Consider the following 24,722-nt stretch of genomic DNA (forward strand, 5'->3'; position numbering starts at 1 on the left):
ATGGACAGGAACCATATAAAATACTCTGGGTAGATCAGTATTGAACTCTGAGCTGATGTTTTCAAGGAACCACTATTATAAACCTGAGATCTCACTCCCAAGTCTTGATGGCCAATTCCCAGCACGCTATTTTCTATGTGAAGTTTTGTGAATTTTTACTTCTGTGTGCCTCACTTTAGAATTATCTAGATCTAACTTCACCAACCATTGTTGTCTGGCTTGTCAGTCTCATCAAGGTCTTTCACAGTTTTTGTGGTCTTTCTTAGTCCTCACTACCTTGGAGAACTTTGCCAATAGCAAGCTTCCTCAGCTCACTTACCTCCCAAGCATCTTTCTGTCATGCAAGGATCCTCTTATGCCAGTTAGTTTTTTAAAAAAAATCTTTGCCAAGGGGTTCTGTGAAAATCCTTTCAGTAATTCAGACCATAGATTTAAACATCCTTATTCACATGTTTGTTGACCCCTACAAACAGGCTTGTAAAGAAGGATTTCTCTTTAAAAAGGAATTATTTTGACACTTTACAGGCAGTTTACAGGACTAGGAATTCTATTATACTGTTCTTATTGAGATACCTGTTCATTTCCTGGTAAAAAAAACCAAAAACAACCCTTTCATGCTCCATGGAATGGGTTTTAAAACTTGCATCATATTTGCCACTTTTTTAGTCCTCAGGTACAAAGGCAGTTTTAGATGAGCTGTTACACCTTATCATCAGCAATTCAAGAAGTTCATCCTTGAATTCTCTTATCATTCTTGCTACCAGCAACTCTCCCTGCCCTGCTGTATATCATGGTACCACAGATTATTCTGGTGACTCCTGGGAAAGGAATCAGACTACAAAGAGACATGAAAGTAGGTACAGGAAGATGAGAAAAAAAACATGCTCAGGGAGAAGTCATTTGGTGGAACTGAAGTTCTGGTTATTTTGAAAGATCTCTTTATACACAGCAGAGAGTACAAACACCAGTTTGTGAGCCTCAGAAACAAACTGCAATGATCCTGAGGAGAGGTAAGTGCTGTCTTTTCTTAACAGAAACATAAATATAACCTGAGTAAGGGTAAAACTGTGACTGGCAGTGTACGCCCTGTTACCGTCTTATCGTGATGTAATTCTTGGGTCAAATACAGAGTTAACTGTTAGACAAGATTTTGTAAACACAGTATTGGCAGGGGGTATGAAAGATGTAACTCAGTATCACTTCACCACCAAGCATAAAAAGCTGCTGAAAAACACAGAGAGCAGCCTTCAGCATACTGTGTTGGTTTACTCTGATAAAGAGAGGTTTTAAACTGTATGTGGAACAAACTGATAATATAATCCAGTATTTCCCTCTGGAAAAAACCACTGGCATACATAAAATACCAATGCAACATCTAAATTAAGTTCTGTAACTCCTCATGTGTTTAAGCTCCAGTTGTTATGAAAGTCAAGCATGCTGCCACTGTGAAGAATGATCATACAGTGAAGCTTATCATAAATTCTGCCATATATACACAGCCCCCTACCATAACTGTACATATAATAATGACTAAAAGAGTGACAGAAGTGAATACACATACTCAGCAAAGCACATACTTAAAATGCCCAGCAAAAAATCAGAAACATTAACATTGTGATGTCATGCTTACATGCCTGGCTGACATAAACCAGCAAAAATCTCTTCTCTCCACATTTGTGCTGCTTTTGTTCCAACAGGGAACATATTTCTCATTTGACTAATTCTAAGCATAATTTAGTGTTCAAGTCACTGCAATTCTGTTATACATTTCATTGCTTATTTTGCATCACCAGGAGCACTTGTGTCAGCTCTGCTGACGGAGCTCTACTTGAAAGGGGATTGTAGCAAAATGACTGTCACTATCTTTTCTCAGGTATCAAGTGACAGGACAAGAGGAAACATCCTCAAATTGTACCAGAGGAGGCTTAGATTGGATACAAGGAGAAATGTATTACTGGAAGGGTTATCAAGCATTGGAACAGCCTGCCCAGGGAAGTGGTGGAGTCTCCATCCCTGGAGATATTTAAAAGAGGGTATATGTGGCACTGAGGGATATGGTTTAGTTGCGGGCTTGGCAGTGCTGCATTAACAGCTGAACACAATGATCTTAAGGGCCTTTTCCAACATAAATCATTCTGTGATGTGAACAACTTTCTTTTCTTGCAGGAAAGCCATCAATATTCCCTGTGCATCAGCTCTCCTTGAGTAGCACAGAGTGTCTCCACAGAGATGTAGTTCTGTACAGTGAGCCTGCAGCTCTCTAAACACTACCTCCCTACACCTGTCTCTATGCTCCTCACAACATTTTGGGGCTGTTAAAAAACAGGCAGATGTAGATGGTCAATAACTCAGATTCTCAGCAGCTGATTTGGAGACTTGTGCAAATGCTTCATTGAACAAAAAGAATAATTGTTTTACAACATTATAAAGTTATTTTTACTGCAATCCTGTAGTCTAACTGAGGGTTGCTTTAAGAATTTTTTTTAGGAGGCTCTCTCAGTGTACTTACACATAGCACATTTGCACAGAGCATGAAATCTGGATCTCAGGGAAATCAAACCCAACCATACTCAGGTTACAGCAAATCCATGATTTTGCTTTTTCTTTTTAAAATTCTGAGCAGATGTCTTTCCCCAAGTGCAGAAAAACGTAAGCATCCACTGAGAAAGAATTCAGACCACAGGGACTAGCATCTGCATTCCCTTACACATGATTCCTAAAATACAACAACAACATTGTACTCTGAAGGCAAATCTCTCTGAATGCAACTTCTCACTGTGTCTGTCTGTCCCCTCAATTTGGCAGCAAGCTGCAACTTCCCTGAGGGAAAACAGTGGCTGTGACAGCTGTGACCTCCACACACTACTACTAGTCAGTGTAATCAGCCTGGAAGCATCTTAAAACAAACCAAAAATCTTGCTGTAATTCACTTGTTAACATGTCAGATACTACAGCTGTCCATGGAGAGTTGCTGAAATAAGAGCGAGTACTGAAAAATAAAAAAGCAAAGAGCACCTTTGGTGTTTACACTTCTACTTCATTTTTAGTACAAGACAACTAAAAGGACACTCAAAGCTGAAAACAACCTTTTAGATCTTAAAAGAAGTATTAGAAATACTAATAAATTCAGCTTTCTCGTTTTCCTTTTAGATTAGGTTCAGCTAATTTTGCTTTTGCAAATTTCACGTTATTTCTGTTAACGTGCAGGGCTATATCCCTGGACTTCAGAGACTGATTTTCCATCTCTAGTTCCTAGCAGTTAATTCTCCCTCCCTATATTATGTCCAGCCCTATGGTATAATGCAGAGCCTCTGGGTATGCTACCCTTTTGCATGTTCCCCTTCTAAAGTAAAGTTTGCATGGAAAAATGAAAAAGAGGCTGATTCTCTTTGTGTGCCTGCATTCACAATCACACAGAATACTGAATGCAATGTCTGAAGTGATTTACAGATCTGGGTTAGGCCAGAGGGAACCATTACATCTGATTTCCTGAAAAATTTATGACATAATTTCATTCATTGAAAAGGTTCAGTCCTTCCTATTACAAAGTCCAATAATTTGTGGTCAACCAGAGCCTAAATTTTAGGAGAAAAACCACCTCAACAGCTTGATTTAAAAGTTTCCAAACAGGTTAATCTACATCACTGTGGAAGCAATGCTTTTCTGAGTTATTATAAGCTACTCAATCTAGTTGTGCTTCTCTATTAAAGGTCACTCTAACCTCAAATACCTCCTGAATAGTGCAGGCACTCATACACTGCAATCATGTTAGCTCTTAACCCCCTCCTTGATAAACCAAGTTTCTTAAGCTGCTCTCAATACAAACCTTGATTCCTTTGCTAGCTTTTCTCCAACTCCTTTTCAGATTTTCAATATGCCATTGAAGCACAGGTACTAAAAGCTAGAACAAATGCTCAAATATACTTTCTCTTTACCTACCTAATGACATCCTTTCTGTTTTAACAAGAAGTGCATTCATCATCTTTCCTCAGTATCGACTTGGGAAATCTTTACTGATGATGCACATTTATCCATCCCGTGTGCTAGCACAAGTAATTTCACCATCACACATCCTTCTCTCACTTAGGATGTTTTCTGACCCAGCCTCGTAGAGGGCTAAAATAGCACCACACTGGGAATCTTATGTTAAAGCAGGGACTGCTTTCAGTAAGGTCTGCACTTAGGAATTTGAAAACCATTGCTGGACCAAGATCAGGAGGCTACTGATGAATCCCAGTCTTCTCAGTAGAATTTTCTTTCTCCTAACCCAATTCTGAAATCATGGGTTAAACCAACATAAGCAAAAGGAACAACTGAAACAAAACGAAGGATTTTCTAATATTTTGCTTTTCTGGCCTCCTCTGTCTTTGCACTACTCTAGCCTACACCAAGTAACTGATATTAAAGATCAAAATCAAAGATAAATAAACTGTCAACTCCTCCTACCTCTCTCTTCTTTCCATGTAATGTGATAATTAAGCATAGAGGTCAAAAGGTAATTGAGAAAACACCTTTTAATTACTTTTTACTATTATTTTTTCAGTGTTGTGAATATTTTCTCTGCCCTTCCTTCCCTTCATGCTTGTATATTTATTGCATGCTAAAAAAAGTTTCTGGGTTAGAAAATTATAATCAGGATAGTCTTAGAAAGAATTTTCCAAAATTAAATACCACTGCTGTTTGCTATTTTAGAAATCTTTGTGTAAAAGATAATGAAAATGTAGTATTTCATTCCTATAGAAGTACTTGACCCAAAGAAAGAACTGATGAGACATCACAGAAAAAAACACCTAAATCTGGTCTCTGCTTCTTCTAAGGCTTATTCTCAAGCAAGGATATAAATACATTAAAGGATTGAGTTGGTTATGAGAACACCAAGAATAGATTTAACCTTTATGGTAAAAATTGTCCAATGTTCTGCTCCAGACAAGAAGGGAGACTTTCATGAGTGAAATAAAGAAACAGAAAGCTGCTGAGAATGTTTCAGGATAAAAGAGAATTCCCCACCAAACAAATGGAGAATAAGTAAAAAAGCAAGTATCTGCAGCTCAGTGCTTTTTCTTATATGAAACTGAACCAGCTTTAAGTATTGGGCAGCTTCTTTTTTAATCCATCCAGATTACTCCTCTACCATTGCACAATACTTTGGATCTGTAAAACGAACTGCTAAGAGACAGACCAAACCTGAGAAAAAGAGTAAGGTCCAAATCCAACGGTTAAGCTAATGCTCAAGGAATATAACAGTTTTCTTTCCCTCTGTGGCTACGCTGGCTCACAACTTTAACTGTATATGAATAATTTCATCTGAGCCTTATATTATTCATTTGTAGAATGGGGATAAAAATATTTGCAACCCCATAAAGAAAGATGAAAGGTCTAAACAACATGTTAAAATCATCTGATAGAAGGGGCTATATAACTGCTATTTATTATTAAAGCTGCTGTTATTCAGAGCACTCAGCTGTGTTCAGCTAAACAAAAAAGCATTACCGTCTTGCAAAAAAATTACCAGCAAAAAATAAAAACATATTGTAGTTTGAGACTTGCTGAAAAACAAACCAATAACATACTCTGAAAGCAAAACTATTCTTGTTACAATACCTTTTACCAACTGACAGTAAAATAATACAAATAGGTAAAATAATATGAAAAGGTACCTTTCAGCAAAATCCTGCCAAAAGATTCAGGCCTAAGAGTTTGTACTCAGAAAAGGAGCTTAGATTAGCACATGGTATAAACAAGATTCCTGACTTTTGCTTTCATCTTTGAGATGATCCTTAGCTATGACCCTTCTCTTCTTAAAAGTCTGCTCTAAGTTTTGATGAGTTTTCCTGCTCCCAGGCTGCTCCAGAGCACCAAAACAAAAAGATGAATGGTATCGCATTAGGTACACTTGAATTTCCTCTACAGTTCTGAACTGTGCAGAGAGGTTAAGGACAAATTCAGAGCTTTTGATTAATTCTGTGACTAGGAGAGAATAAAGACACAAGAAATCTAGCCTTCTGAAATGAATTAATAGCATTACTTTTCACATACTGAAAAAAAAAACTAATAAGAGGATAAAATTTATGTGTATACCGATATTGGATTATGAATTTATAAAATGCCTAAATATAAGTGAGAAGCAAATCAGAACCAAGAATTGCCTAACTATTTTCATAGCTGTCTTCTGCTTTTCACAGTATATAAGAAATAAAGCTTTTTTCACTTAAAAATTAATAATGATGCTTCTGATTTGAGTTTGGTTTTCTTGTTGTTATTTGTTTGGGGTTTTATATCAATACCACATACTACACAAACAAACTTCAAAATGCTTTTGATTAAAAAAGCACTGTATTTAGATACGAATCTTTAAAGGATTCTTCTAATTAAGCCTGTTCTGAAACTTAATGTAGTATCAAATATGGTTGGTTTCGGGGTTTTTTTAATGTTTGGTGGGGATTTTTTCTTTAAATTTAAATAAATGAGAAACAAAGTCAGGTAGAAGCCTGTCTTGTCTAACAAATACAAGAGCAAGAAATGTGCTCCTCTTTCCCTAGTGGTAACTTGGGGAAGCACCTGAAGTTCATGGTGAAAACAGACCTATCGAATATAGAGAAGGTTGGTCCAAAAGGCACAGCTCTTTAAATCAACCTTGCTCTGTTACTTGAAATGAACTGGTTGGTGCTCCAAACCTGGGTATTGCTGGTTTCCAAGTATGCAAAGGAAAGACAAGTTTCACACTGTGGCTTTAAACTGCAATACAGTGCCTTCAGATTGTCATAAAATTGACTGTATTTAGAATAAAAGACCACTAGTACACCCACATTCAGAAGGAATAAATATGAAAAGAATTAAATTTTAGCTACATTTTTATAATATATTAATAATTATTGCAGCAATTCTCAGTTGCTCATGGAAAATGCGTGACAAAGGTGTAAGGCAGGCCAGGAAAGCTAGATGTGTACAGACAGGATGCTGCAAAAGCAGCCACTTCATCAGACATAGGGAGAATTACTTTTCTCTAAAGCTGCTCTAGAATTTTGCTTAGAACTTGTAGAACTTAGGCTTGTAATTAGAAACCAGCAAAATCTTTGTAAGCAGAGTGGTACAACACGCGTTACTTGTCCTGAACTACAATTCTGAGACTGCTTGCTTTGAGGGGAGATGTTTTCATCACAGTCTATGTGCAAAACATCCTTCAGTCACCTAATGCCTAAAATATTTATGAATAACAGCCCTCTCTCTTCTAAAAGCTTTCTTGTGTCAGGAACATACTACTAACTTGAGAAGAAAGCAAGTCAATGAAGAAGGTTTCTGAGCTTTCCTGTGCTGACGAGGAAAATAAATAAGCTGACTAGGAAATAAATAAATATTGCTTAAATGTTAGGAAGAGTAACTCCAAGCTTTCTGTTAAGAAAGATATAAACCACATAGCCAAGGAACAGATTTTCCAGAGTACTCAGCGAAGTGCAGGATTTGTACATAGAAATTGTATCTCTTTAAAGAATTAGGGTGATGACCTAATTACTTTTACATGCAATAATGCATGTAATGCAGCAATTTAGGAACCATTTTCAAAATCCACACTGTTGATGCCAAACTCCTACAAAGGGGTAGGAAAAGGCTTCTGCACCTGGTGACTTCTGTTCTTCATCAGTGCATGCTAGTACACTTTCTCCTTAGAGACAGCGTTTCCTATCTGCCTGCTGATCTGGAAACTGAGAGAAGGAAGCTCATCCATCCAATTCCTCTTCAAGAAAATACAAAAGCAACAGGAAAATCTATAAGCTAATTAATATTTGAAGAGATTCTCCCTTAAAGCCTGACTGTATTATTTTAATAAACACTTTTCCCCCCTCATAACGGTATGTATGATAGACTAGAAAAAGAGGTAGAAAAGTGCTTATTTAGGCTCACCAATTTAACAGGGATGCTCTTTGAGAGATTCCTGACAGGAACTAGGGAACTGGCATCTTTCTGTTAAAATACCAGAAACCATAAAATCTGTCAAAAGTCAACTGAGAACTCTCTGCTTTTGGCAGCTTTTTCCCCCCTATCTTACTCAGTGTGTCTCACCAGGTGTTTTCTTCAAGCTCAGTGGTTTTTTAAAGTTTCAGGAAAAGACTCACATATTTTGTGGGAAAAATACACCACCTTCAACAAATACTTTTCAGGGCTTCCATAGGCTAAGAAGAATTTTTCCAAAAACTTCTACCACAGTTGAAAGAGTTCTCTGCTGCTTTGCATCAAAGCCATAGAAAGACAAAGAGGGATTCCAGGCTAGATAAAAAATGCGTAAGGATACAAAGGAAAGGGAGGACAACAGAAAATTGAGAAGATGACGACATGGAGAGTAAAGGGGCTCTGTAGCCAGGTGCTTGGAGAGGAGATAGCAAAGACTAGTCACAGAACAGAGTTCTGTGCTGACAGAATCCTGGGCTTTATTATGTGGTCCCTGAACTTCTGCTGTCCTCACCTCTATCTCAGAAAACACCTATTACTTTTTTATTCCCTTAATAAATGGCAATAGGATGACTCCTCATGTTGTCAATTGGATGATTCTGGCTATGACTTGAAAAATATGAACTTTTATAACCATAAGAACTAAAAGTGCAACAGGAATGTTTTTAAGTTTTCAAAAAAGGAATAAAAGGCAAACCTGAAGTCCTTTTGTGCCTGCATGACTATAAAATAGGGTATAAAAGGTTTGTAAGAAAAACCTTACAATTTCTTAATTACAAAAACCCCAACTAATGAAAATCCTGCAGAAAAATATCCAGCTACACTGAAAAACACTTCTCCTAAGTCAATTGTTTGAATTTCCTTTCTGTGTTGTTAATGAGTGTAAAGTATGGCTCTTAAAAAATTTCACCTCCTCTCTGGAGTCAAATGGAGAGGATCAGAAAAGGTCACTTCCCTCCAGCATTCCATGAAAGGGAAAAGGGGAAATCAGAGCACAGGGACAGGGTACTTGGATAAAAAGGACCATAGATAACGGGCTGGCACCATCCGGTTGGCTGCATTTGTAATCTCTTCCTGCCATATACAATCCTGTGCTGCAAAGCATACTTTGGCACTGTTAAGTGGCTGAATTCAGACCCTGCGAAGGAAAGAGAAAGCTCCCAAGCCACAGCATCCTGCCAAAGGCAGAAGAGGCACTTGGCGCAGAAGGGCGAGTGAAGCTGGTGATACGAGTGCCCTGTGCTCTTATCTGCTGAACTTGGCTTCTGCCTTGGTGATTACTGGGCCCTTCAAATGAGAAAGAGACAGGCAACAAACAAAAATGTGGGTAATAATTGAAAATGCAGAAGAGGAAAGAGCAAATTAGTTCCTCCCAGTAGTTGTCTTGGGGGTAGGCCAGGGATACTTAGCCCAGGCAGGGCTAATGTTGGAGAAGAGTCAGAAATTTCTGACTAAGTTACTAGTCAGCTCCTCTTCCCTTCCTGTAGCACATTCCAGCTGGCTCACCTTCACTGACAGATGTAAAATATCTCTGGTCCACTTTGCAAGGGGACTGAGAGAACTGTAATATAAAGAATCAGCATAAAGCTACTTGAAGAGAAATAGACACTGAAGCAATAACTAGGCCACATTAACCCATGTGTCCTCTAAAACATGAAGGGTATGAACTAGCATTTAGAAACCAATCATGGGCTAGTTAGATGCAAAATGTTTCACTAATGTGAAAGCTACAAGAGATGCTCTAATCTTTGATTACCCCTGAGGCCGTAACAGACTCAGAAAGAAGCATATGAATTGCTGATTATTTTCTATGGTGATAGAATCTGAGAAGTTGCTGATAATGTTTTTGTGCAGACTGACGGGTCCCTGGCTGTACCACTTCAACTAAATATGAGTCACGTTGTGCTGCTCTCCTTTCAGGACAAGGCAGAATACGCTGGAGTTTTGAGATGTCTTTTTTTGGGGAGTACACAATCTTTATATAGGGAGATGAAGACCGTGATCATAAAGAGATCTTGATCTTGCAAGACAATCCTGGCTTTCAGCCACTTTAGCCCATGTACCATGATTTGATCACAAAGTATCCTTTCATCATTCAGTACACAAGATGGATGACAGGAGATAAAGAATCAGTGAGGTTTTAGAGAAAGAATGGTACAGAAAGTGAAGCTGTGTGGTGGAAGCCAGCAAGTGTGAACTTCTGTATTGTTATAATAAACACACAGTGGGGACCACAGTAATCTTAACTTTGATTTCCACTGACTATAGATCTGAGTTACATATTTCTACATGTAATCAAAATGCAAGTTATTAACCTGTTAAGGCATCTTTAGAGTCATTTCAGTGTGCTGAAAAAGAACTCTGTATAAACAATACCTTCTGGTCCACATCCATCCCAAACTGGAAATACCAATATGGGAAGTTCCTATAATGAGGTTTCCCAGTTTTTTATAAACAAGAACACTTTAAGTAATAATAACTGATAATTTGATTCAAGCTCTGCATTTCAGACAGAGGGGTATTCAGCAAGAGCATTTGGAACTTGATGCCAGGACAAACATGATGTCACCTTTGGATCCACTGCTGCAGCATTTCTGGGAGAGGGTTTGTCCTTCCATGCAGCAACTCAGGTTCAGACCCTGACAGTCTGATCACGCCTCTGCTGGTCTGACAAAACTACTTGCTGCTGATATGAAAAGACCACGGAAGACAGCACCTATTCTGCAATCCCTCGTTGCTTGGAATCCTTCATTCTGCCCTTACAAGATCCCCTTCTGGCTGATCTCTTGAAACAAAAAAGCTTTATTCCCCTTACTGAGGAATAAAGACATGTATCCAGTGAGATAGTACAATCATTCCCCAAATAATTTTTCCTATATAATAAGTCCTAATGAACAAAGGCAAATTTAATTGAGGCATGAATTGACAATTACTATACATATATCCACAGCATATTTAGAACTAATAATGATTTAAAGAGAAACAAAAGGGAGACAGTTAAAACTAAATCACACAATTCCATCAAGAAAGTAAGATATGATTGGGGTAGGCATTTCTTTTACAAAATCAGGGTCTGCTCAGTGCTTCAGCTGGAAGACTCCATGTGGAGAGAAGCTAGTGATCAGAACACTTCCACAAACAAAATGGGAACACTAATGTTTTATCTAGAGAATCACAGATGTTTTCAGAACTGAAAACTGTCAAAGTTAACTAAATAAGAAAGGGTTTACCCCAGATTTTAAATGTTTCCATAAATAAGAGAAGTTCTTTTGGGGAAAAACTGTAGGGGGTGTTCCTTTGAAGATGTTTGTAGTTAATACATTTTACCTTGTTTTTCTGCCCTGGTAGTTATTGTATTAGGCTCCCATGCAGAAACTTTTCTTCTTTAAGGCCACTGATGTTAAGTTAGAAACCACCTCCTGGCAAGGTTTAGAAAAATGTTTCTGTATCTCACAGCCATTGAACATGCAGGTGGATCCAAAGAAGTTTTGTCTCAGACCGTTTCTTTTTGCCACCTTCAGTGAACACATGCAAGCACAACCAGCACCCTGGCAGGGTCCCCTCAGTCCTTCGGAAGGCAAAGAGATGAAGGGAAGCACACTGGAGGTTTCCCTGTCTGCAGTCCTTGATAAGTCCTCCTTTGAATGAAGTGCATAGATTTCCTGACTGACTCATAAAACAAATAATGGCTTTTTTGGCCATTCTAATATTTGTTTCCTGCATAAGATGAAAGATTGTGGCTCTGTGGATGATGCATATGTTATGGATCAACTGGATTTAGCTTCTATGACTCAAAATTATCTTCTGGAAAAATGGTTTTTAGACACTTTTACATACTATTGCCATCACTTTAGAGTGGGAAAAAAAAAAAGATTATATATACATAAACCTAGAAATCTACATTTGCACAGGTTGTGCTAAGTTAGAAATAAAGGAAGTGCATGACAGCTGGCATTCATTGTGCCTGTCAGTAGATAATCATGAAAGATTTAGTTTTCCAATGAGCTTTGAAGTGCATTGTGAAAGACTCTTATGGAAAATCAATACCTGCAAGATAAATGGCAAAGTCTGCGAATTAGAAATAGAGAACCTGAACCACTGTTTCTCAAAATAAAGAGCTTAAACATGCAATATCTGTGGTGTACACCAGCATGATTTTATGTAATTATCAAGAATTTCAAGGGAGGAAGCAGACACCAAGCTGACAATGTTTGCCAATTACCCCAGGTCTATTTTTTAATAAAACCTACAGAAGTTTGGAGAGGAATGACAGTTGTGAAGGATAAACACACCAGGAATTAGGCAAATGAAAAGTAACCCAGATAAATATAAACTAGGCAAAACCAGTGTAAATATCCAAATTAATCTGCCTCTAGAGGCTACTGCGACTCTGATATTCAGTAATACCACCAGGAAGCAAATAATGGTTGGTTGACTCTAAAACTACATCTCTAAAGAAAAGTTTCTCTGAGTCTTAATGAACAGTTCGGTGAAAAAGCTTATCTAGAAAACCTGTGCAACTGAAAAGCAGACAAATCAGTAACAAATAAAATTCCTGAGAGTATTAGGAAGAGGGTGGAAAATTAATATGAATGCATCATGCCTAGATATGCAAATGACACACTGCTTTCAATACAGTATTGAGTTTTGGGCCTGCTCTTTTAATGCTCCTGGATTTTTAAAAATCTTTTTTATCTTTGTGCAGATGCACATCCCCACATCTCCCTGATAAATGCACAATTTTCGCATACATGTTTTGCAATGAATTAGTGGTATTTGTTACTGGTTATATGCTGGGCTGCTGACACGAGAAGCTGGTTCATAAGTTACCTCACAACCACCCCACATCACTGCGTGCTGTAGCACACGGCCTGTCAGCAAGGTGTATTTGCAAGGCATGAAGAAAAATAATGCTGTTGTTTTAATTTCAGACAGAAGGTTAGTTTGTGAAGCAAACACTTGGCAGAGGTTCAGCTGGTTACTGTCTGGTGGTGATGACACCGCTTCCCTTTCCACCTCCCCCAGCCACGGTGAGAAGTGAAATGTGCAGAAGTTCAGCTGACAGTCACCTACAAACCCACTGGGCAGAAATTACTCTCAGCAGTTTGCTTCCTGTTGCCATTAGCTTAAACACTTACACTAATGATAAAGTGCAGTGGCAAACAATCATTTTGATACCACTCAGTGCCTTTTTATGAGCTGATAAAAAAGCGAGAACTACAGAAGAGAGTATTTTTGTTATTGGTGCTCTGATAAACATGAAGAACCACAGAAGTATTATTTTGGCAATAGTTTTTTTGTTGTAAAAAAACCCCCAAAATGCTTTACCATAAAGCAAAAATAACAGGTTCACATTTTTCACATTGGCTGGCTGTGCAGTTTTACCCTTTAGTGTTGAAATGATACAGAAATAACAATATCCTCGAGTTGCTTTCCTGGCTGTATTAGACCTAGGCTGACTCCCAGCAGTGTAGGATCTATGTCGTACCTGTCATATCTGTCTTTCCATTAGCTTTTCTTGTTTCCAGCATATAGAAATACACATGTACAGACAAATGCTCCAAATCTTTCTATTGCTTCTCAAATCTCTATCATAGCATAGGGTTGTTTTTTTCCAATGTGCAAAGACCAGCTCAATAGACCAAGCTAAAAACCAGTCATCCCCGTTCACAGTGAGAAGGCTGGACACCACTCCAAGCCTTTCATACAGGGGAAAAGCAACCACCATGGCACAGAAAAAAAGGGCTCCCTAGAACTGTGTAAGCAATGCACTGTTTTAAGGCAGCTTCAACACTGATATTAGAACCAGATTGGAAAGCATACACTGAAACTAAATGTGGAAACACCTTTACTTACTGTGTTAAAATTTGGGAAGAATCCAACAGCAGAGCTGCTGTCCACAGGGAAGGACATAAAGGGTTTGATATCCAGGGAAGGCTGCATCATCAAGGTAGGTGTACGCACAAGGGTGGGAAGTGTAGTAGTGCCTGCCAAGAGCAAACAAAACCAGGAATTCATGGTATTCTCCTTTCTGCAACACACACAGTATAGCTGACACAACTGCCAAGAAAAAATTATACAGGGGATGATGAAAAGGCTCTGTAGGAGTTAATATCATTAAAAGGAACCTATTTACACACAGTACAGATGAGGCAGAGCACTTCCCTATGGCCATGGATACTCAGATGCTGAAGAGAAGACATATGGTATATAAATCACACTGGCAGGTAGAATAAATCCTTTCTACAGCTGAAAAATTCTTCTTGTGCCAAAAGGCCAGGATGGGTGCCCATGAAAGTCAGATGCTTTTGCAATTCACGGTTGCCTACTAGATCAGCCAGCCCAGACAATACATGTATGCAGAAATCCAGAGGTTTGTTTCCAAATAGTGATCTGTGTGTTATTTTTCCCTCTTCTGACTAACGATCAGGTGCTACACAAACACCATTTCATCTAACATCTAAAAAACTGCCTTTTTTACAGTGCAAGGCAAATATTAGAAAACAGCCAACAATTAAATAATCAGCTAGCATATCAATGAACATAATTCTTTACATGCAATGCTAACTAGCATTTTCTAAATTGGAGCTCTCCAAACAAAAGCTTTCCAGGAATCTGTATGCTAAATGTTTTTCCGTATACACTTAAGAACCATTGCCCAGCAAGATCCCAAAGGAATGGGCAGGCCTAGACGTCCAAAAATTCATTTTTAACTAGCTATCTGCCCTATTCACACAGTAAGTGTGCCTAGTACACAGCTCCCAGCTATGCCTATGGGAGTATTTTCTCCCTGAAATCATACAAAATAGATTTCAAATAAAATTTTCCTCATTGAAATACGAAGTGCAAAAAAAAATAAAAATCTCAGTGTCTCCTTCCTGGGTTGAATAAATAATTCAACACTGACAGAGCAGGCAGTGGAACATAAGTGTCCCACACCTCTAAAGGATGGTGAGTCACTCTCTGTCTCCCCTCTGTCACAATTTCTCCATAATTACCTCCTTCTTCCACTCATCAGTGACCAGCAGCTGGGAGCATAACAGGCCTCTTAGGAGCTTCCCTTGTCTCAAGCACAGCTTACACAATACCTGAGCTTTTTCTCATGGAAGTCCTCTGAGCTTTCCTAACCCAGCCAGGAAGGGGATGGGCAGGAGGGAGGGGAGGGGGACTGAGACAGAGCCAGAAGGAGGGGGTTAGAAAAGTAAACAAGCAATTTTCCTTCTCTTCTGCCACAAAATCGAATCATTTGTATCCACTTGCAAAATACCAGGCAATCTATACTGGCTTCCTGAGCACCAGTCTTCCATTACGGGATCTCCCTTTCTGCCTGTTAAGGACACACAAAACCGAAGGCAGAGTAGACATTTTCATCCTTTTCACTGCGCTACCTCCACAGTCCCAATTTCAAACCTATCTTACAGTATCCAAGAGGAAAGCTAAGTTCAGAAGCCAGATGGAGCTGCATGGATTTTTTGGATGACCAAACACTTGTAACTAGCCCTGAGCCCAAATTTTGTTGATGCTGGAGAGACAGTCATTTTGATCCCAGCTGCAGCACAGTAAACATTATATTATGGTCTAGCAGATGAATAGCAGGCTATAATCTATTCTCTTTTTCTTCTATAGGAAAACCATGATGATTGCACAAAGATGGGTCAATGACCATAGCCAACAACCATTCTATGCTATGGAGAGAGAATTGTTTCACACCATCCCAAATGATCTGCACAACTTGAAAGGAAAAATATGCCTGAGAAACTTTCCCAAAATATTTTCTCCCTTCTTCTATCCCAATACTTTCATAAATGTCAGGTTTGTTCCTGCATAAGCCCATGAAACTAACTGACAGTTGTGCCTAAGTAATGGTAAGTCAAAGCTTATTCAAGTGGAGTCACAAACCTCAAAAAGCTAAAGGCTAACACGCCTATAGTGTCTTATTCATATCCATAATGGAAAATGAATGAATCAATAGGAAAGCAGTGTGTCAGAGAATTTATCCAAAGAAAGTATCTTCAACTGCAAAAATGATGATTATTTCTACTAGCTGGTTCTGAACAGTAGATTTACATAATTTGGATTTCAGAGTTGCATTCAAACAGGAACTATGCTGTATTCAATTACCTAAAGGGCCATCATCAATCTAACTTCTGCAAGTTTCTCTTTGAAGTTCATAAGCAATTAAAGATCCATGAAGTTAAAGAAGACCTGTCCTCTCTTTACATAAACGTACTTCAGTGAAGCTATGGTTACATATTTTAACTCAATTTTTAAGAAAAAAACCCCCCAAAACAGAACAGACTTAAATTGTGACTGACATTTGAAATCAAAGTTACTTTTCCGATGCTATCCTTATTCAATGTACAGAAAGCATTTGGCATAAAATCTTTAAAAATTAAAAACCAATTAAGCATCCTCTTGGAAAAAAGTGCAACCTTCTTTGTACTCCTTGAGTACAGAATCTTTCATGTGAAAAAGACATCTGAAATCTCTCTGCAGTTTTGCAGTCCATGGTGTTTCTGCTGCCAGAGTAATTTATGACCAAGAGACCAGAATACATTTGGAGTCCACACAGAACAGAAAACATACACACCTACCAGACTGATCAGTGAAGGCATTAATCATAAAAAATTTGTTCATTCTGTTTGCCAATTTACTACTTCAACAACTGCCAGTAAATTATCGACAACCCTGTTGGACTGAAGTTTGGCCTTCAGACCCACTTCTGAAAGCCTCTGAAGGAATTATCAGGTAAAGGTGACCTAAATTACAAGGAGAAGCACTTCATGACAAAATCATCAAATCAAATGCAATAGGGCAGTTTTACACTGGCGTTGCTCCCAAGGGTCAGATAGATTCTCGCCACTACTCCAGCAAATCTGTATCCAGACCTGAACTAAGAAGGAATACTGGAACAAGAAAGATGCTGCTGACAAGCTTCATTATCTTCATAAATTTAACAGATGTTTACCATTTCATTAGCATTTTAATGATAAAGACAACTTACCATGTCAAACTCAGATTATTTTAAACTACCTGTATATCTTTGGAATAAATATAACTGCTCTTTCTTGTAAAGGCATTTGCTTATTTCAGCTTCATATATGTTAATCAGGATTTTATCTTTATAACTTCAATTTTGACTCCTACAGCAGGAGTTATCTTATGTCCCGGGAATCCAAGCTGTGGAGAGACTTTGCAAAAGGCACTGATCCTCACTGGTCCCTTTTACCCTCGTCTAAGAGGAGACAAACAGGTTTTCATCTCATCAGATGATCCAAAATGACTCATTTGATTAAAAGTTTTTCTTCTTCCTACACATATTTGTCTGAAAAAACAAGTCCCTGTGTAACAGGTGCTGCTCCTCTTCAGCCACGTTCGCATACACTGCAGTGCACTGGGACACTGATGTTTCTACAGAAGTTAGGAAAGGTTGTCATCTTTACCTGAATTTAATCCACCTCTAACAAATAAGGGGCAGTGGATTAAGCAATGCATATGGTATTTTTGGGGATCAATGGGAAGGTCTTGAATCTGTCACTCCTGTGGCAAGATGTGTCCCCAGGAGTGAGTTGCCAGCAAGGGGACAGGCAACACAGGGACTTGAAGAATCTCTACCAGCAACCACCCACTTTTCCAGCTTCACAGAAAAACCACAGAATTCAAGACTAGCACGACTGCAGTTTTGGCAGAGGGAATCACAGTTCACTTTGGCCATGGTGAACAGTCACTACTCCTCTTCTTCAAGTAAAAGTGGTTTCTTGCAAGTCACTACAAAGTTCAGTCAAATCTAAGCACACAACACCCTTTGTACCTCCTGAAAACTATTTGTGACACTATTACCTCTGTGATTTTCTCACCAGCTGCTTTTCTTTGTCACTGAAAAACACAAAAAAAGTGTAAAAAGTGTAAAAAAGTGAGGAACTAATACCTGCTCATTAGTTCCTCAGATCTGGGTGACTATTAGACCATTATACAAAAAACCCAATTCTATCACAAAACATGCTCATATAAAACATATTTTGTGAATTATTTCAGCTTACTTAAAGAAATTAATTATATTCCAGACTTGAAAGCATTCTCTTCCAACATCTTCATTAAAAGCAACTACAGAGAAATCTGAAGCATACTCAAGTCTCTCCCTTTTTCCTATTACCTAAAGATGTTACTACAGTATTTTAATCCTCCCACCCAAGGAAGCCATCCATACTCAGAGCAAGAGCAGTGGAAGAGTAACTGATGCACTGTCAGGACAGCATAAAAGTATTTGGGTGACAAAATTCTATGCACTGGACAATCTACATCCACCTCAGATTGCACATGTTTGCATTTGTTTTAACTTGAGCCACTGACAGTATTTGGGAAAATTCCAAAGGGACACTGAGATAGTCACACCCACCACTACTTCTGTGCATTACACCAGCAGTTTTCAGTTTATGGACGGGCTGTGCTGCCTTTTTCATCCCCGAATTGTCTGACCATTTTCAGCCATGAGGAACCTTTACTTTCTACAGTAATGTTGAGTAGTCTTATCTGGCCCCAGAACAGTAGCAATAAAACTGGTGTGATGGATTAGTTCTGAGCTTTCTCCTCCCTTCACCTTTTTAGAACTGTGTTTTTGAGACACTGCTTGAGCCAACACTACCCCTTTGAGGGTGGATGACAAATTGCTCGTTTTGTTTTGCCCACATTGGCTGAACTACTTATGGACTGCAGCCAGAGTGTGCATGGCCACCCTGTCTCTAGACCTCAGTCATGTCCATTTACAGCATTTTCCTTCTGAGCTCCAGAAGGTGGAAGCAGCTCCCTGAAAGGATTCTGAGACAATTCTGCATGTGTTCACCTATGAGATTTTTTCTGGGACCCTACAGTGTCAGTACAGTTTATTAATTTGTCAGAGGAAGCTTTCACCGTTTTCAGAAATATTTACTTCTGCATGGCTCAAAAATCCAGTTTCACAGACAGGTTAGAGTCAGAGGTAGTACCTAGGGCTTTCATATTGAATAAAAATCTCTTCAGCTCTATTGCTTACAAAAAAGCCCAAAAAAACCCCTGCACTGCTAAAAACCCCAACTTACACAAGACTTTCCTACACTTGCTTATATGCAACTTTATGAAAAGATATGCAGAAAAAAAATGATGTTTATAAAAATCCCTCCACCTAACTACATGATAAAAAATCAACAGTTTTCTTCCTTTTTTATCTTATGCCCCCATTGCATCATGCCTCAGATCTGCTTCCACCACAGGTTTTCTCCCCCATACCTGACAGGTAAAAATCAATCACTTGCAAGTCACAACACTCTGTTGTTTGGGCCTTTTTAAGACACTAGTGCCTGAGATATTTCACAATGCTTAGTATTAGTCATTTTTCCTTTTCAGTATGATCAGTTTAGAGGATTTAGACATTTTCTAATTTTGTTTGTTTACTTACAGCTATACATGGGTATTAGAGGGTGTTTATGCCTAAGATAAATTCATAAAAACAAGTTAAGTGCAAGTAAAGTAATTCAGAGTTTCTGAACAGCAGGTGTTGAAATCAAAACACTTTGATTTCATTCTATTCAATCTATCAAATTCTATTCTAGAAGTATCCCACTAATAATACTGCTGAAGGTGAATATTAACACATGCACCCCTCTTATATTATAAAGCTTAATAAATACAGAATTTAAATAGATTTTTTCCACATTTCACTCAGCAGACCAAACATTTCTTCCCTATGATATGGTGGTATGAGAAGTGAGACCTACAACACTCACATGGATTCCAGTCTGTCAAAAGAAGTCATGGAGAGATAAGACCATTACTTCAACAAATTTTCCCAAATTAATGTGATGTTAAGAGATAACTCACTATCCATGCCACTTATTTTTACAAGTAACTTGAAGCAGAAGCCCAGAATATATGTGATATGGCACAGCCCCTAGATGACAATAGGAAAAATGCTAACAAGTTTTCTGTTCCCTGGGCACCACACCAACTAAAACACTAATGAATGTCCTTTGGGAGTCGACATGATTAGCATCAGAGCTAGTGATACACATCTTTTAAAACCTGGAGAGTGCACTGTGTTTGCGTCTCCTAAATGTTATTCATGCACCAATGGAATAGTTAAACCTCCATTGGCTTACTAACGAATTTGAAAAGCAAGCTGTGCACACCCATCCATGTCTGGCAAATAAAACCCGGTGAATCCTCAAAAGATGTGCTGCTTTGTTTTTTTCAGGAGCCACAAGGAAAGGCTCCTGAACTAGTGTAGAAATCATGGCTACTCAACAGCACTAAAGAAGAACCCCTCCATGGAACACTCATAAAGTAAGTGATAGGAAAGCACTGGTCCAGGTCCAGCCTTCCACAGCAACATATGGGTACAAAATGATATGACAAATATTCTGCACTCCATTTGGAGGTTATTTTTTCAGTAGATGTTTCAGCAAACCCAGAGGCATTTGATGCAACTTCACTGCAATGCACAAATTATCTGTATATTGTACAGTTTAAGCTGTTAACGCTCAAGAATGACTTACCTAAAAAATATGTCAGATTATGAAAATAATTCTCTTGCTAAAAATTAAAACATGATTTCCAGTATGCTTGACCATGAAGTTATTAGTATTTCCATTATTATCTATTTATTATCCATATAGAAATGAATGGTCTATGAAAGTGTACAATCAGAATTCCATATTCTCCTTTTGTATAAAATCTGATACCTTGAAATGGGGTACTTCTATGTTTCAAATGCATGTAGACTTCCACCAACTAGGTCAACACCAAAAATAAATCGAAATCTGGTGCTGCTGAAATGAATGGAAGCTTTGGCATTTAGTCAATCCAAAAAGTTAGCCAGCACTTACTTATCTAATACTGATGATTATATGCAACTCATTTACAAAAGTTGTATAGCCCTATATTGCATGTTATTCACGTAAGAATTCTAAAAATAAAAACAAACCTTACAAGTAAGCATATCTTCATTGGATCAGAGCCTTCCTCGTTGAACTATCAGGTAGTTACTTGGGATTACTTTGACTTCCATTAATTGTTAATATTCCTTTTGCCTAGCTAATTGTTTTCCATCTCCAATGCCTTATGACTGAAGGATGGTCATTAAAAAAAAAGTAGACTGTAGATCATAAATATTATGTACATACTTGATATGAAGATAATGAAAAAAATGATACTGAAAATTTCTGTTATGATAATATGAATACTCAAAAAAACTGTGTCAATACTTACTGCCTTAATCTTTACATTTAGTGTATCAAAATCATGTACATGAACAAATAATGATGTCTACTGGGGACAGGGGAGCTGAGGAGGGGGAAGATAGAGACAAAACATTAGGAAACTGGAATTTCAGTATTTTAGAGACAAATGCATTAGAAAATTAATAAAAAAAAAAACCTTATTCTTCTTGCAGTTGTACTGCCTTTCTAATAGTTTTCAATAACAACAGGAATCCCCACAGGTTTTTTATGGAAGATATCAGAACAGATGGAGTGGGAAGTGAAGGCCAATAACTAGTAAAGTGAAGTTCCAATAAATAGGAACATATTATCTTGCATTTTCCTTAAATAACTGTGTTACAATTGCCTGATCATAACATCAGGAAGAGCTCTGTCCTTCCTGGATTTGCAGGATGTGTGACTCATGCTCCTGTCCCCTCTCATGCAGATGTCACTCTGTGTTCCTGTGGCTCAGGACTTGCACACCTGCACAGCGACCAGCCGAGACTTTACGGCCGTTGTTCTTCGCTGTTCCACACGTTTTTTCTCAGTATTTACACTCCCAAGCCAAGTGAACGCCACAAGCGCTCTACTGCTATCAAAGCATGTTTGTTAGCACTGGCTCCTTGTCAAGTCTAAGCAATTAAATAAATTACAAAACATCCTTTACTATATTTAGAAGAAACATGCTGGCTGGAGTACAACTGCAATTTGCTATTATCTATAGATACCGTGGAATATTTGCTATTAGTTTCTTAAAAGAGATAGTTCTCTAGACTTCTAAAGCAACCCAGACCATTTGTTTGGTAAATAGAGTGCCATGTCGAGACTTAACACAATCAAGCTCAGTAAGCTGGACTTTATTCTAATAAAACAGTAACAACTATTAACAAATGCAATGCTCTGGCCTGCATTAAGGTCAGCTGGAGCTTTGCAGTCTATCCCTGTTTCTGTTTCTCCGAATCTCCTGCCTGGCTCAAGTTTCTCCCTCTGGTCTCCACAGACTTGAGTGAGCAACATTACCCCCTCCTCTGTTCTTATCTGCTTCTAGGAAACATTGCTTTGGACTTGTTTTCACTTTGAAGCTTTCCAAGTATAAAAGAAAAAAACAGCTGCATCTTTTTCAGCTCTTTATTCTTCTGCCATCTGGACTAATGGAGATCTTTCTGAAATCCTTAGGATCCTTTTTCTTGATTTATTTAAACCAGCCCCCACCCTTGCCTTTTGTACTATCCCAACCCAAATGCAGTGAGAGAAGGTGTTTGCTTTTCTGCTGTCACCCTTAACTGAAAACACATCAAGTAATACCTACTGAAGTCACAATCTTGTCCACAGACTGGTGCAACTTCTGTAACAGTCTCCATTTTTTAACTCAGTGTGTATTCTTTGGTGCTGGGCATCAAGCCTGTAATTGTCGCAGGTAAAGCACTGCACTCCCTTCCCTTCTAGTACGGGAAACACAGGTTTTCTTACAAACTGAAGCATCCCTGACAAAGAACAGGAGTGAAAAAGCCCAACATATATTACCTTGAAAGTTTCATAATTTGAAGGAAAGCACTCAATTGCAGTTAGTTTTTTAGAGTCTGTTATCTCTTCAACTCTCATATAATATAAAGTTTCTCAAAATCCAACTCTTACCCATGATTATGGCACCACTGAGGTCATCATCTAACCTTCAGTGATCCTCAGCACAGACTTTCTTTCAGGAGGTACTGAGCTGCTATCCACAAAAACCAAACAAGTCTGTCACCAGGAACGCTGCTGGGTGATTCATTTGTTATTTGTTGGACAAACAGATTTAGGTTTGCAGCTGGTTTCTTGCTCCTTACTGCACTTCGGTATGCCAACCCACCAGCACAGCAGTGCTGTGCACAAAGGTAGGAGGGGTCTACACCCTCACAAATGTGTCTAGTCCCTTAACCACATTAGACAATTTCCAAGTCTCTTGCAAGTCATCATAGCTCAGAGAATTTCATGCCTTGTTTGCTTTTCCCACATAATACACAATCTCCTCTAGAAAATACAGTCACCCAAGTTGCTTCTTGTTTTCTAAGTTTTTCTATTTGTATTGCTCCCTACATATCCTTCACATAAAAGACTGCAGCAAGAACTAATTTAGGTTATTCAAAGAGGTCTCTTGAAAATACTGGCATTGGAAACCCAGGTCTCCACCAAATTAAATCTATTTTCCTTCCAATTATAATTTTTTAGTTTTCAGAAATTTCAAAAGATGTTTGTACATTCAGTCTACCCCTTTTCTTTCCAAACCATCACAATACCAGTCACAATCTTCCCCTTACTTGCCATCATTTCCACAGCTAGGCACATGCTTTTAGAAGCACCACTATCTTTCTGTTCACAAATAAAAAACAGTGATACAGGGAAGAAAGCCAGATTTAAAAACCTTCATAATATTGTCCATGTAGTCTACACATGTTCCACATTGAATTTAACTGCTGTCCCACAGCATAGGGCGTGCAGCATACAAGCACCTGTCCAAAAGAGATCAAACACGTCTACCTGCTGCCTCCAACTAAAGCCACAAAAACACCTTCATAGGACTTCCTGGAGGATTTCAACTTCCTCCTAATCAGATGCCATACTACATCTACTTCTTTTCAGAGCCCACGCTCCTGAACAGCCACAGCAAGGGACACGTCAGAGTTCCAGCTTTACAAGTTACCAGCGCATCCTGTAGCACCATACCTGGAAACAAGAAGTGCAGAGACCTCACCCCACAAGTGAGTGTAGGAGCCAGACTTAGCATTTATCTCATCTAAAAATACAAAGAAAGGTACTTGAACCTGCCTCTGGGAAGAGCACAAGAGCTGCATTTTTCTTCTAGCTTTCTAAAGTTCTTTAGGCCATTTACAAAAGGAAGGCAGATACTACAAGTTTAGAATATTGCCTCACAATATTCAGAAGCTTCGTATGTTTTTGCTATGACCACACAATCATGAAGGATTTTAGCAAACCAAAAGACATAATAAAACACAGACCATGTAGTCCCATAAAGGCTTCCCACTATTAATCAGTGCCATGATGCTTATTTAAATCACTAAGATTATAATCCACCACCTCTGCAGCACTTAAACATACACACATACACATATACACAGCTTAAGACTCAGAAGTAAATAATAATTTCATTTCAACATGGTGCTTTTGTGACTTTGGGTGCTGTGAAACAGTGAGAAACTATCAAGCCTGAACAAACCTGGGCTGCTGTAATTGTGTGTTAACTTTGATGGTCTGTGAGAAGAGCACCCCAGGTGTCTGAAATGTGCCCCCTGATTCTTGGGGCTGTGCTGTGCAGGGGCAGTAGCTGGACTCTGATGCTCCCTCTGGGTCCCTTTCCTACTCAGAATAATCTGTGATTTTGTGATTATGTGAGTGTTTGCAACTTGACCCCAGAGGGAGGGCAGCCTGCTATACAACATTAAAATATAACCTAAAAGACTGATAAAACAGAATTTCAGTGGCATTTTCCCTGCTATTCTTTCTTATAATTAAAAGGGTTACTAGCTAGCTTTCTGCTACAGAACTGCA

The 24,722-nt window shown here is 38.5% G+C and overlaps 1 protein-coding gene across 9 annotated transcripts in view; it reads right to left on the reverse strand.

The window, feature by feature from the left end:
- ZNF385B (zinc finger protein 385B) overlaps nt 1–24,722 on the reverse strand; it is a 165,598-nt gene that overhangs the window by 42,329 nt on the left and 98,547 nt on the right. For 7 of the 9 annotated variants that reach the window (XM_039555351.1, XM_010406706.3, XM_019290629.3 and 4 more), the window contains one exon: nt 13,801–13,931. The exons of the other annotated variants lie outside the window; for them this stretch is intronic. In XM_039555351.1, coding sequence (XP_039411285.1) covers nt 13,801–13,931 — 131 coding nt within the window. The remainder of the gene's footprint in view (nt 1–13,800; nt 13,932–24,722) is intronic. 9 annotated transcript variants of the gene reach the window in all.

This window comes from Corvus cornix, chromosome 7 (assembly GCF_000738735.6).
Source record: "Corvus cornix cornix isolate S_Up_H32 chromosome 7, ASM73873v5, whole genome shotgun sequence".
In the NCBI taxonomy this organism is placed as follows: domain Eukaryota; kingdom Metazoa; phylum Chordata; class Aves; order Passeriformes; family Corvidae; genus Corvus; species Corvus cornix.